The 14094-nt window shown below is 43.5% G+C and overlaps 1 protein-coding gene across 5 annotated transcripts in view; it reads right to left on the reverse strand.

Annotated features, from left to right (window-relative positions):
- ULK4 (unc-51 like kinase 4) overlaps positions 1-14094 on the reverse strand; it is a 511677-nt gene that overhangs the window by 323443 nt on the left and 174140 nt on the right. For 4 of the 5 annotated variants that reach the window (XM_007517784.3, XM_060180362.1, XM_060180361.1 and 1 more), the window contains one exon: positions 3275-3367. The exons of the other annotated variant lie outside the window; for it this stretch is intronic. In XM_007517784.3, coding sequence (XP_007517846.2) covers positions 3275-3367 — 93 coding nt within the window. The remainder of the gene's footprint in view (positions 1-3274; positions 3368-14094) is intronic. 5 annotated transcript variants of the gene reach the window in all.

Raw genomic sequence — 14094 nt, forward strand, 5'->3', positions numbered from 1 at the left:
ACAAGGACCAGCTCAAGGATCCTGGCTCGAGCCTCCGGCTCCCCACCTGCAGGGGAGTCGCTTCACAGGCAGTGAAGCAGGTCTGCAGGTATCTATCTTTCTCTCCCCTTCTCTGTCTTCCCCTCCTCTCTCCATTTCTCTCTGTCCTATCCAACAACGAAGGACATCAACAACAACCATAATAACTACAACAAGGCTACAACAACAAAGGCAACCAAAGGGGGGTGGGGGGAATGGCCTCCAGGAGCAGTGGATTCATGGTGCAGGCACTGAGCCCCAGCAATAACCCTGGAGGCATAAAAAAAAAATTAAGGAGAATGGGCAAAGTTCAGACAAGTTCACACAGTTCTTCTGAGAGTAAACTGGGCTAATGCTGCAAACAATTTACCTTTCTGCTATAAACCCAATAATAACTAGATTTACCAAGAGAGTGGTGGTTTAAAAAAAGAAATCCATAACAGATACAATGGAGGTTTGATCATGTTCTTGTGTTCAAAAACTTATCGACTAAGAATTCTATAAACTGATAGTATCGACGGGTTTGTAAGCAAATCCATACTCCCAAAATGTTGTCATTCTGTAAACTAGTGTTAAATTAACAAGTAAGAGTGATAAATAAAAATGAAAACAAAGTAATAATATAAATCAATAAGCATCAACTCACACCTACTTGTTTATGTCTGAGTCATTACTTGATGCTCTACACTCTCGAGACACAAGCTAAACTAAGATGGGCCTCCTTTAAAGAATGTCATGCTGAAGGATTTATGACAGGTGATCGATCACCTGTTGTTCTCACACTATTAAGATTCTGCTCACGCATAATAATTAAGGCAGTCTACAGCTGATAGACACTCACAATAGAACATTTTGCCTAAAAATGTGATCACTAAATCACTGGCGGATATATCATATGCCAGTGAACTATCATGAAATCATTAACTCTGGCACTTGTCGAAATTAGAGGGTGGTGACATTCTTTTCAGGGCTGGGCCTAACTTTGCTTTGAATATAGGAATGAAGCAAACATCTAACCCTCACAAAATATTAGGCTACAGATAAAACAAAAGGTAATGATAAAGAAACAGCTTTCACCTATCAGAACAGCACAGCTCAAATACTCCTAAACATTCATTGGGTAAGGTTTTGGTACAAACTGGCTCTCTTATGAGACTGAGCTGACAGAACCGACAATGGGGACAAATTTGGCAACACCTTTCAAAGTTACAGATGCTTAAACCAGAGGTTCCAAGACTCACTGTGATCTCCTGAGAAGCATCAACAATTTCTGAGGCCTTTATCCAGTCCTAAAGACTCTGATTTATAAATAACTGCCCTGGGATATGTCTTGAGACTTAGAACTTTTAAAAGATACCCAGATGACAATATAACAAAGAGACAAACTTGGGAACCCCTGGCTATGCTTTGATTAAACAATTCCACTTCTCATTACTATTCATGCATGTGCTGAATGACCTAGGTCACTATTGCAGTTTTTATAATACCAAAAGATTTTTTAAAATTCACCAAAAAGTAATTTACTAAACAAATTTGGAACTAAAATAAAATGCAACACTCTATTCTTTTTTTTTTTTTTTTTTTGCCTCCAGGGTTATTGCTGGGGCTCCGTGCCCGCACTACAGATCCACTGCTCCGGGAGGCCATTTTCCCATTTTGTTGCCCTTGCTATTGTTGCAATTGCTGCTGCTGTTGTTGGATGGGACAGAGAGAAGTGGAGGGAGGAGGGGAAGACAGAGAGGGGGAGAGAAAGACAGACACCTGCAGACCTGCTTCACTGCCCGTGAGGCGACCCCCCTGCAGGTGGAGATCCGGGGGCTTGAACCAGGATCCTAAACCAGTCCTTGCTCTTCACGCCCTGTGCACTCAACTCACTGCGCCACCACCTGGCCCCCCATCGGTCAGACTTTTAAAGGACTATATAAAGGATTTATAGTTGGCAAGAAGAAGAAGTGCCCTCCAAATTCTTTTGTAACATGGCACAGATAGAGCAGGGTGAATGTGGCCGCACCCAACAGACTGATAGGAGTCTGCTACAGCCCCAGCACTGTTGGCCTACAAGATAAAGAGCATCCTGGTACCCCGGTAATCTGAATAACCACTGCAAGTTGGTTTAGGTTCTGCCTCCCATTCCATCTGGACACTCCATCCAAAAGGCCCTTCTGGGTCGCTGGTAAGCAGCAGTGCGTGTGGTTTATCCTAAAGCAGTGCTTTTTGTGAAAGGACACTAGACCAGAGAAAATCAACTACCTGTTGTGATGTGGTGGCTCTACATTAAGAGGGCAGGGAAGCCCTAGAGGAGACTGCACCTGCAGCTGGAATCCAAACCCATTACCTATACAGTGAAAACTCACTGTTGTCCAAAAGCAAGTAACTTTGTTTGAAAGGAAAGAGAGTCTCTGCTTCATTCCCCCTCTTTCATCCTTGGTGTTATCTCTGACAAATTCTTCTTTGCCCCCTGAAAGCAGCTGCCATTACTTGAGCAACAAGTCCTAAAAATTGCAACATGCAGTGTTTTCAGGAAAGGTAAAAGCTTTAGTCCCTAAACAAAAATACGTGTTGGGGAATTGGGCGGTAGCACAACGGTCTAAGCACACGTGGCACCAAGCGCAAGGATCGACATAAGGATCCCCGTTCGAGCCCCCGGCTCCGCACCTGCAGGGGAGTCGCTTCACAGGTGGTGAAGCAGGTCTGCAGGTGTCTGTCTTTCTCTCCCCCTCTCTGTCTTCCCATCCTCTCTCCATTTCTCTCTGTCCTATCTAACAACGACGACATCAATAACCACAACAATAATAATTACAACAATAAAAAACACAAGGGTAACAAAAGGCAAAATAAATAAATAAATATAAAGAAAAAGTAAAACAAAAAAAATGTTGATGAATTAACATGGTACAAGCAGTGTCTAAATACGAGATCCACTGAGCAAAACTATTGACTAAGAAGTGAAGGAGCTGTAAGAAACACCGAGTCTCTGCTCCTCAGTGACAGCCCCCACAGTGTGTGTTTACTTTCACACACACACCGAAGAGTGAAAAGGGAGAGCAAAGCCACTCTGCCTCTGGTGAAATATTTGCTGACGACCCTAGTCTCTGGGCCCAGCTTTTTTTTTTTTTCTTGAGGTTCATATAGGAGCTACACCTTAATCCTCTCCTGCAATAAAAATGAGAATGTCACAATCTTCAGCAACATTTTCGGAACATACAACATTCACCTACAGATGAGAAACACAGAAAGGAAAGTTGAAGTGCATCACCTGGTGAGCATGGGGCTGTGCTCAGTCATGGCCACCAGCAGCTTCAGGGCATATGCAGGGACAGGGTCAGGCTCAGTAAGGATGTGCTCGTACCTGCAATGACAATAAAAACACGGCTACAACAGTTAAGACATACATTATCTAAAGGGGGAAAAAAGCATTCAGATAAATACAGGAGCTAGGGGCTACAGAGTTTCTCTCTCCCAAAGCTTCAAACAGTGTCACTTGTGGTGCTACGGACAGGCGTCACAAGAGCAGTCACTGATCAGTCAGTGAGGCAATGTGTGTGAAGTGACCATTTCTGAGCTACACACGTTCTGAGACCACCAGAAGCCGACCACCCTCACCCGCCAACGTCTGCAGGGAGGCTGGCACACACTAGTGAGTATGGTGAGGGTGTCGCCACCCATGCTTTACCCACTGAAACCACCCCCCAGGTGCTTCGACATCATGTGCTTCGTATTAATACTTCACAGTCAGCCCCACCCCATCCACCTACCCCAGGACTCATGTCTATTCATATCAGCACAGGAGCCTGTGTGTAACCTCTGCATCCCTGTAGGTCTGAGCTCGCATTCTGTGGTCATCACTAAGAACGTTCTAGGCTGCACTCATTTCAGGACCTGTCTCCCTCGAGTGGCAGAGTATGTTGAGTCAGCCTCCCTTCAGAGAGTGAGACAGTCTCTACCAGAATCTTGACCTTTTTTTTTTTTTTTAAACCAGAACACTGTTCAGCTCTGGCTTATGGTGGTGTGGGGGGGTTGAATTTGAGGACTCTGGAGCTTCAGGCATGAGAGTCTGTAAGCATAACTACTATGCTATCTACCCTCCACCCTGGAATCTTGCCCTTTTTTTAGCTTGTTTTTTTAAAATTTTTTATTTATAAAATGAAAATATCAACAAGACCAAAGATAAGAGGGGTACAATTCCACACAATTCCCACCCTCAGAGCTCCATATCCCATCTACTCCCTTGAAAGCTCTCCTTTCTGGAAGCATGAATCCAGAATCATTATGGTATATTGCTGGGTTTTTATTGATTTTTTTATTTATAAAAAGGAAACATTGCAGTAGCGCAGTGGGTTAAGTGCACGTGGCGCAAAGCGCAAGGACCAGCAAAAGGATCCGGGTTCGAGCCCCTGGCTCCCTACCTGCAGGGGAGTCACTTCACAGGCGGTGAAGCAGGTCTGCAGGTGTCTCTCTTTCTCTCCCCCTCTGTTTTCCCCTCCTCTCTCCATTTCTCTCTGTCCTATCCAAGGATGGCATCAATAACAACAATAATAATATCTACAACAATAAAAAAGACAAGGGCAACAAAAGGGGAAAACTAAAAAAAAAAAAAAATTAAAAAAAAGGAAACACTGACTAAACCATAGGATAACAGTGGTACAACTCCACACAGTTCCCACTACCAGAACAAGATTGACAAACCTCTAACCAGACTTGCTAAAAAAAAAAAAAAAAAAGGGGAGAAGACTCAAATAAATAGAATTGTAAACGATGGAGGAGATATCACAACTGACACCACAGAAATTCAGAAAATCATGCAAAACTTCTACGGAGAACTATACGCCACCAAGCTAGAGAATCTGGAAGAAACGGAAGAATGCTTAGGAATCTTCCTTTTTATATCATCACTGAAAGGGAAGTGAATCTGGAAAAAACAGAGGAAGCCAGGCAAGTTTCTCTTATCTGAGGGAGAAAAGGGAAAAAGGAAGAACATGCAGAAGTAATAAGTGACTTAGAAGTGAAGTGACTTAGAAGTAAGAAGTGACTTAGAAAGGAAATGAAGGGGAGTCGGGCTGTCACGCAGCGGGTTAAGCGCAGGTGGCGCAAAGCACAAGGACCGGCAAAAGGATCTCGGTTTGAGGCCCCAGTTCCCCACCTGCAGTGGAGTCGCTTCACAGGAGGTGAAGTAGGTCAGCAGGTGTCTATCTTCCCTTACTCCTCTCTGTCTTCCCCTCCTCTCTCCAATTCTCTCTGTCCTATCCAACAACAATAACAGTAATAACTACAACAATAAAACAAGGGCAACAAAAGGAAATAAATAAATTAAATAAAATTTTAAAAAATAATAAGAAGAAAGAAAGGAAGTAAAGGCAGGACCACAGAAAAAAATCATATATATATAAGTATATGTGTATATATATGCACATATAATACTATAGGTAGATAGGTAGATAGGTAGATAGATAGATAGATAGATAGATAGATAGATAGATAGATATTGATAGATATAAAGTCAGCCCAGATCTGTAACCTTGAGAGAAGTAGTACAGTTTCCAGTGGAGGGGATAAGGGCACAGAACTCTGATGGTCGGAGCGTTTTAGAGTTATACTAGCATTCTCTTATAGCTTTGTAAATGTATATTAAATCACTAATAAAAAAATAACAATTTTGAAAAGTGAGAATCAAATTTAAAAAACATCTGCCACAAAGTTTAGACTGAGCTGCCATGCCATGTGCCAGGCAGAGGCTGTGTTCTGCTCTGTCACCTGGCATCCAGGCTCAGGTGCCTGGTATAAGGCACCCCATGTATGCTCAAGTAGGAAGTGTGGGGTGAATGAATAAACGAATGGATGAGCTAACCATTCGACTTGCTGGCTTCACTCTGTGGGACAGCCACCAACTGAAAAGAGACAGACTATCTCCCAAAATGCAACGCATGTATTTAAAGACCCATGACATGAAGCAGATGCTTTTCATCTAGAGAATGGGGCCCAGGCTCTTACTCAAAACCTATTTACTCTCATTTTGGAAATTATTCTTATGTAACAAGCTTAATTATGGTGCCACGAAGCCCACAGTCATTAAAGGGCATCCAAGTAAAAGGAAAAGAGGGACTATTACGGAAAGGCAACCTGAGAATTACCCAGAATGAGACTTCAGAGAAGCGGAAAAACAAAATACAGAAAGACAGCCAGCCTGAGAACTCCAACCAGAGAGTGGCCTGGGGAGCACTTCAGGCCAAGTCAGAAGCTGCTCAGATGCCAACAGGACCTGAGGGCCCACTACACACCACAGTGTCCCAAATGGGAGCAGGAAGCAGGCAAATGTTCACTCAGGTAGGGTGCTGTGAGTCTAAGGAGACAGGCAGTACCACACTTGAGACAGCTTTCTTATAAAGTGTTGAAATCAGAAGAATCAAAAGATGTGCCCAAGTATTATAGAAAAACAAAGTAATAGTCATTCATAATAAAATAGGTGAAATGTTAATACATCAAATAGAATGACCTGACAAAAATAGAGTATAACCAAGTATAACTAAGTACGAGTGAAAAATTTAATAGAAAATACATCGATCGGGGTTTACAGTTAACAATATTTATATACTTTACGCATATTTGGAAGGCAGTTATTCTCACCACGATACCACCATGTACATTTTACCTATATTTGAGAGCTACTCTCTTCCCTGATCCAGCTTTCTAGTCCTTTTTTCAACTATGACACCATCTCCCCAGACAATAACCTGGGTCCACCAGCATATCAGATGTCAGGCTCAGGCAAAAAATAGTAAAGTGATGGGTCCTTTGGAATATACCTAAAATAGACCTACTAGCTTTTTTCCAAAAAGAAGATGCTTAAATCTTCATCTGCAATATTCTTGCCTTTGGGTTCATGATGAGTCAACAATTTGTTCTGCTTTATATCTTAACTCTTTTTCAGCCACAAGTTCCAGATGCTACCGTGATGCCAACCGGACTTCCCTGGGCAGACGACCCCACCAATATGTCCTGGAGCCCCACCTCCCCAATTCCCCGCCCCACTAGGAAAAGAGAGAGGCAGGCTGGAGTATGGATCGACCTGCCAACGCCCATGTTCAGCGGGGAAGCAATTATAGAAGCCAGACCTTCCACCTTCTGCACTCCATAATGGCCCTGGGTCCATACTCCCAGAGGGATAAAGAATAGGAAAGCTATCAGGGGAGGGGATGGGATACGGAGTTCTAGTGGTGGGAACTGGGTGGAAGTGTACCCCTCTCATCCTATGGTCTTGTCAATATTTCCACGTTCTTTATTTATTTACCACTAGGGACATTTACTGGGGCTCAGTGCCTACACTACAAATTCACTGCTCCTAGAGGTCATTTTTTTCTCTTTTGCCCTTATTGTTTATTATTGTTATTATTGTTGTATAGGACAGAGGAGAGGAAGACAGAGAGGGGGAGAGAAAGACAGGCACCTGCAGATCTGCTTCACCGCTTATGAAGCGACCCCCCTGCAGGTGGGGAGCAGGGGGCCTGAAATGGGATCCTTATGCAAAGGTCTTCGAGCTTTGTGCCACGTGCACTTAACCCACTGAGCTACCGCCCAACCCCATCTCCATTCTATTAAGAAAAAATTTAAATAAACTTCAAGGAATATCTGACAAAATAAATGTATCTGCAAAATATAATCCAAGTAAAAAAACCTTAGAGTTGATTCTTAACATGCTAGAGGACATTTAATTATTTTATTGATTCTTAGCATGCTAGAGGAAATTTCATTATTTAAATATCTATATAGAATTGTAAAGAGATGGCAGGTCTTCTCTTCAAAGGAAAATGAACAGAATAATTGTTTACTACAAAAAAATGTATAAATTGTTATCTATAACCACCTGTGCTCAGTAGTTCTGTATTCTTCTTTTTTTTTTTTCCTCCAGGGTTATTGCTGGGCTCGGTGCCTACACCATGAATCCACCGCTCCTGGAGGCCATTTTTTCCCCCTTTTGTTGCCCTTGTTGTTGTAGCCTCGTTGTGGTTATTATTATTGCCATTGTTGATGTTGTTCATTGTTGTTGGATAGGACAGAGAGAAATGGAGAGAGGAGGGGAAGACAGAGGGGGAGAGAAAGACAGACACCTGCAGACCTGCTTCACCGCCTGTGAAGTGACTCCCCTGCAGGTGGGGAGCCGGGGGGCTCGAACTGGGATCCTTACGCTGGTCCTTGCGCTTTGCGCCACATGCGCTTAACCCACTGCACCACCGCCCGGCCCCCCAGTAGTTCTGTATTCTTTAGAATAATAGTCAGATAATAGTCATTTGCAGTGCTTGCTAATCCTCCAGTTGAGACCCACAGGCTCTCTCCCTTTCCTTATTTAGACGATGGGGAGATTGTGAGCCTTGCAGCCCAGCCCAAGGGTGGAGGACACAGTTCTGAGCCAGATACAAAAGAAGGGTGATGGGTGAGAGGGGTACTCTGCTACCAGACTGCCACGGTTGGTTATTACACATCCTTTTGCACAAAAATAAACACCTTGCTTCTTTTGCCCTGACAAGTAATTTTAATTGGATGTTATTTACGACAGAATTAGAAAGGGGGGGGGCTGTAGCTCAGCGGGTTAAGAGCACGTGGCATGAAGTGCAAGGACTGGCGTAAGGATCCCATTTAGAGCCTCTGGCTTCCCATGTGTGGGGGGGGGGTGAGGGGTGGAGGGTGGGGGGGAGGGACATCGCTTCACAAACGGTGAAGCAGGTCTGCAGGTATCCTTCTCTCCCCATCTTCTCTTCCTTTCTCGAATTCTCTGTCTTATGTAACAATAAGAGCAACAGCACTAACAATAATAACATCAACAACAAGGGCAACAAGGACAATAAAAATGGGAAAAAATAGCCTCCAGGAGCAGTGGATTCACAGTGCAGACACCGAGCCCCAGTGATAACCTTGGAGGCAAAAAAAAAAAGTGGAGAAACAAACAAACAAACACAAAAAACACCTTACAATGCTGAGTTGGGACTTGCCAAGATTTACTAGAAGGACTCACAGAACTCAGCTGCCACACTCACACTCATGATTCTGATTTATTACAATCAAACGACAGCTATTAAAATCAGCAAAGAAGAAGCATGAGGTTGAGCCCAGAGCCTGTAGTGTTCTGGAATCACAGCTGAATCCAGCAGCAAGTGTGTGTGACCCACGTGAGGCACTGCCAACCGGGGAAGCTCACCCAAGCACTGGGGGTCAGAGTTTCATTAGGGCTCAGTGACACAGAAGTGGAGTGCTTGCATGGTCCATCCCAGCTACTCAGTCTCCAGCGCCTCCAAACATCAAGCTGACAGATCGATAGCTTCAGGGCCCCATCATAACCTGCGTTGTTCTCCTAAAGTAGCAAGCGAGGCTCAGGCCCCTGGTATACAAAGACATTTATCAAGCTGGATATGGATATGCCAAAATTTCAGAGGATGACAGTCAACGCCCCGTTTCTTTGCAGTGTGCAGGGTCTGAATGCCCCCAAAGCCAAGTTGACCTTTCACGCACAGGTCCTCAAAGGGGGAAACTGAGGTACTGCTGAGTGAGGCATTAAAGTAAAAGAGAAGAGAAGAACCCTCTGTTCTAGTGCCCATCCGTATTTGACTATTTCACAGCCAGGAAATCTCACTTAAGGAGTGTGTGTGTGTGTGTGGGGGGGGGGTAAATAATTTCTGATGAATCACTGAAACAGATTTCAAGTAACTGGTTACCCTTGTCTCTACCTCCAGAATGAGGAGAATCACTCTGGAAAAAAGTCTTGGGTAGGGCCAGGTGGTGGTGCACCTGGTTAAGCACTCACATTACAATGCACAAGGATGCAGGTCCCCACCTGCAGGCGGAAAGCTTCAGGAGTGGTGAAGCAGGACTGCAGCTGTCTCTCTGTCTCTCTCACTAGCTCCTCCTCCCCTCTCAATTTCTATCTTTATCCAATAATAAATAAATAAATAAAAACAAGCCTCAGCCTATTCATTTTCAAAAGGTGCCCTTTGATCTTATTCAAAAGCTTGTGCAGAAAGTACAGGACAAGAAAACTTGACCATTAGCTAGAAACACAGGACAGAATCCACACAGGAAAAAGTCATTAGTACTAGGCAAATCTCAACTGGATTGAAAAATACAAAATTGTCGGGCTGGCTTCGCGGGTGGAGACAGATGACCAGGGACTCATGGCTGAGCTGTAGGCAGTATCTCTTTATTCACGCAGGACGCAGCACAATCTAAGCCAAGCTAAGCTAAACTAAAACTAAACTAAAACAAACAATCCTATCCTTATATATACTTTCCAAGTAGGGTGTGAACAGGATGTGATATAGAGAGGGAGGAGAGAAAAGTGACTGGTGAAAATCAGGGTGTGACAAGGAGAAGAGGCGGAGCAGGCGAGAATTCTACCACTGAACCACCAATGCCCTGGAGGGAGGGTGGTGCATAGTTAGTGATTTATGTAAATAGACCTCAGCTTTGAGTGGGATCAAACCAATCCCACACAGGCATGCAAGTACTTAGTTAAGCAGGATTAGAGACAGAAGTGGGGGGGGGGGGCTGGCATACTACCCAACACAAAATATATAGAAGTCACATTTTAAAAAGAAAATCTTTATGTAACTTTACTGACTTAAATTGTCTTGAGGCTGTTGGAGGTTCTCAAGTCTTGGAATGGATGGGACAACTGAAGGTAATACCAGCATGCACAGTAAAGTTCCCCATGTAATACTTTCACTGTTTCATTTTTTCCCCGGGTCAAGAGAAAGTTAATGGATGTGTTTAGAATATAAATGTTGAATGTATTTAGGTTTAATCAAAGATAAGTTTGTAACAGTCAGCAAGAGGAGTCCAAAGAATGCTGTGAATTATTAAGCGTGTCTTCTAAAGACAGAGAAAGTATCTGAGCTGATGTAATTGGATCTGGCATGTCATTTAAACCAACTTGGCAGAATAAAAAATTTAAAAAAGTGGTAAGCCCAGGTCCGGTCTCAAAACAGCCATGAAGGAGAACAGCAGTGAGGACCACTCTGATGAGCAGAGCTGGAGAGGAGCCCCCCAGCGGCCTGAGTCTATCTGGAGTCTGGGCTGATGTCAGCCTGACAAGTGTCCAGCTAAGTGTCACAGAACCCAATCTCTACTATCCTCTTCACATAAAGGGTCTTTGCAAGAGCCCGGAGCAGCTGAAACCCAGACAGGATGAGCCCCTGATAAATTCACATCTATTCCACAGGAGAGAGAACTTCTAAAATGTCATTTACTCTGGGATCCAAGGGGTGAAATTTTCTGTGCCTTGATATGTAACTGGTATAAGCTACTGTCCAATCAGATGGACTGACAGAATATTGAATTAGGCTACCTTAAACTTAAACTGTAGATCATTGTGAGAAGTTAGCCTGACAAATGGAACCAAAAAACAGTAGTACTCTGGTCTTCCTCTCCTAGATAAGTGGATAAATGGGGGGGGGGTGGGGGTGGAAGGAAAGCAAAAGGGAAGGGAAGGGAAAAGGGGAAAAGGGAAATGATAAGGGCAAGGGAAAGAAAAGAATGAAATTGACCAGGTGGGGGAAAAAATGAGTTCCCATTATGTTTTGGGGAAGGGACGTGCAAGGTATCATAGAAAGACCCACTATGATAAGATTAAGCCACAAACTCACATTTGACATCTCAGTGAAATGCATGCTGAGAACTGACATATGGAGAATTTTCTAGTCTTATGATATGAAGTGCAGACGCTGGTCCTGAGTGGATGTACAGATACTAAAATACAATGGTAGATAAGCGGAGGAGAACTCGATGGCTTAGAAGACAGGTTAGACGAGGGGCCAGGTGGTAGTGCACCAGGCTAAGCGCACACTGTGCAAGTACAGGGACCTTGCAGGGGGTCGCTTCACAGACGGTGAAGCAGGTCTGCAGGTGATTTTCTTTCTCTCCCCCTCTCTGTCTTCCCCGACTCTGTTGATTTCTCTCTGTCCAACCCAACAACAACAGCAGCAGCAGCAACAACAACAACAATAGCAACAACAACAATGGAAAAATTGGCCTCCAGGAGCAGTTGATTGATAGTGCAGGCACTGAGCCCCTGTGATAGGCTTGGCGGCCAAAAAGAAGGAGGAGGAGGAGGAGCAGGGGAGGAGGAGGAGGAGAAGACAGGTTAGACAGACAGACAAAGGTTTGTGTGTGTGTGTGTGTGATAGAGGTGTGTGTGTGTGTGTGTGTGTGTGTGTGTGTGTGTTAGATTTCAGATAGCATTCTGAGGTACTGTGGCAATGTACCACAACAGAAACCCTGAATGTCAACATTTCCTCAATAAAGGAATGTTGAAAATTGATTATCAGATAACAAGCCCTAACCTCTTCTGGATTCTTCAATAAAGTCAATAGCAGCTTTCACACAAATCTCAAAGACAAAAAGAAACCATTTCAATAAAGCTAACACTCTCTAGCTTTACCAAAAAAAAAGTTTTCAAAGAACTTACGTGCAGAGAGATGAAAATGTTTTTTTCCCACTTCTAACATCTCAATTATCCCAATTTAGTTCCTAGATATTGTGCTTGGAGGGTTCACTTGCAGAATCATTTGGCACACTGAGAAAAACAGAAAAGGCTCAATTTCCATTCCCACCAGCAACAGAAAAGGGCTGCTTTTCCTCTTCATCCTCGCTAACTTGGTATTTGTGACTGTTTGATGTAGGACATTATCACAGGTGTGCTCCTGTCTGTATTTATTACCTTTCTCTGACAGTCAGGGACTCTTGGCAGGTTTTCCACGTCTACTGACCATCTGGATATCTTCTTTGTTGAACCTTCTGTGAAGTATCCTCCCCCTATTTTTCAACTTCTTTTTTTTAATTGCTGTGTTATGTGATCTCTTTATATATTTTGCTATTAACGCTTTGTTTAGTGTATGGAGTGTAAAAATCTTCTCCCAATCAGTTGAGTGTCTTTCTGTTTAGATGATGGATCCTTTGGCTGTACAGAAGCTTTTCAGTGTGATGGTTGATTTTTGTTTTGTTTTCCTTGCAGTTAGTTAGAGATTTCCAATATTGTGGAGTATTCCATCAATGTTCTCTTCTATGTATCAGATTATTGCTGGCCTAACCTAGATGTAGTCTACTGCAGCAAGGCCAAGTACTGGAGGTTGGGGGTGCACCTGGGCATGTGCCAAGGTCTGGGTTCAAGCACAAGAATACTCTACTCATTCAGGTTATAACTCAAAACTGAGAGCGTGACAAAGTGCTTCCCAGAGTTAAAGTACATCACTACCCTAAGTCATCCCTATAAGAAGTTCTAAAGACACATATTGAATACAAGGGAAAGACTGAATGGCCGTGCTCAAAGAGGGTCAGTACAGAAAGAGAACAATAGAGGTTTTTAAGGCACTGAGCTCCAACTCTGGAATTAAAATAATATTGAAACAACTGTCAATTTCTACAACTGTGAACCCTTTAATTATCTTACTTAGACACCAGTCAATCCAGGCAAGAGTGATCAGTAATTTGAAAAGTACCGAGAGAGGGACCTCATAACATACTATATAAAATGGTTAAACCAACAAGAAGAAATATTGGAGAAATGAACCACGACAACAGTCCAGCTAAAAGCCCCCCCAAAGGTTGAAACACAAAATAATGGGGTCAACATTCAAACACTAGTTAAGGAAATAATCACAGGAGTGAGTGAGGAGTTTGAAAGAATTGTCATCAGAAGTGCAGAAACGACAAATGAGACTCTGGAAGAAAACACTAATTATCTCAAGGTTATTAGAGAGCTGAAAGCTGAAACAGCTGAGCTAAGAACACCACTAGCTGAACAAGCTAAAACAGCAAAGCACAGAGAATCAGCAAAGTCAAAGGAAGGCAAACCTTTGGGTCTGGGCTACAAAAACAAAGTCATCAAGGTACACATGGGGCAGGGGGCATAGGTTTCAAATGTAGACGGGGTTCAGTGGAGGAGACTGTTATTTCAGTGTAGGGTGTGGTGTGGTGTGGTGTGGTGTGGTGTGGTGTGGTGTGGTGTGGTGTGGTGTGGTGTGGTGTGGTGTGGTGAGTGGTGTGGTGTGGTGTGGTGTGGTGTGGTGTGGTGTGGTGTGGTGTGGTGTGGTGTGG

Source organism: Erinaceus europaeus, chromosome 21 (assembly GCF_950295315.1).
Source record: "Erinaceus europaeus chromosome 21, mEriEur2.1, whole genome shotgun sequence".
NCBI lineage: Eukaryota > Metazoa > Chordata > Mammalia > Eulipotyphla > Erinaceidae > Erinaceus > Erinaceus europaeus.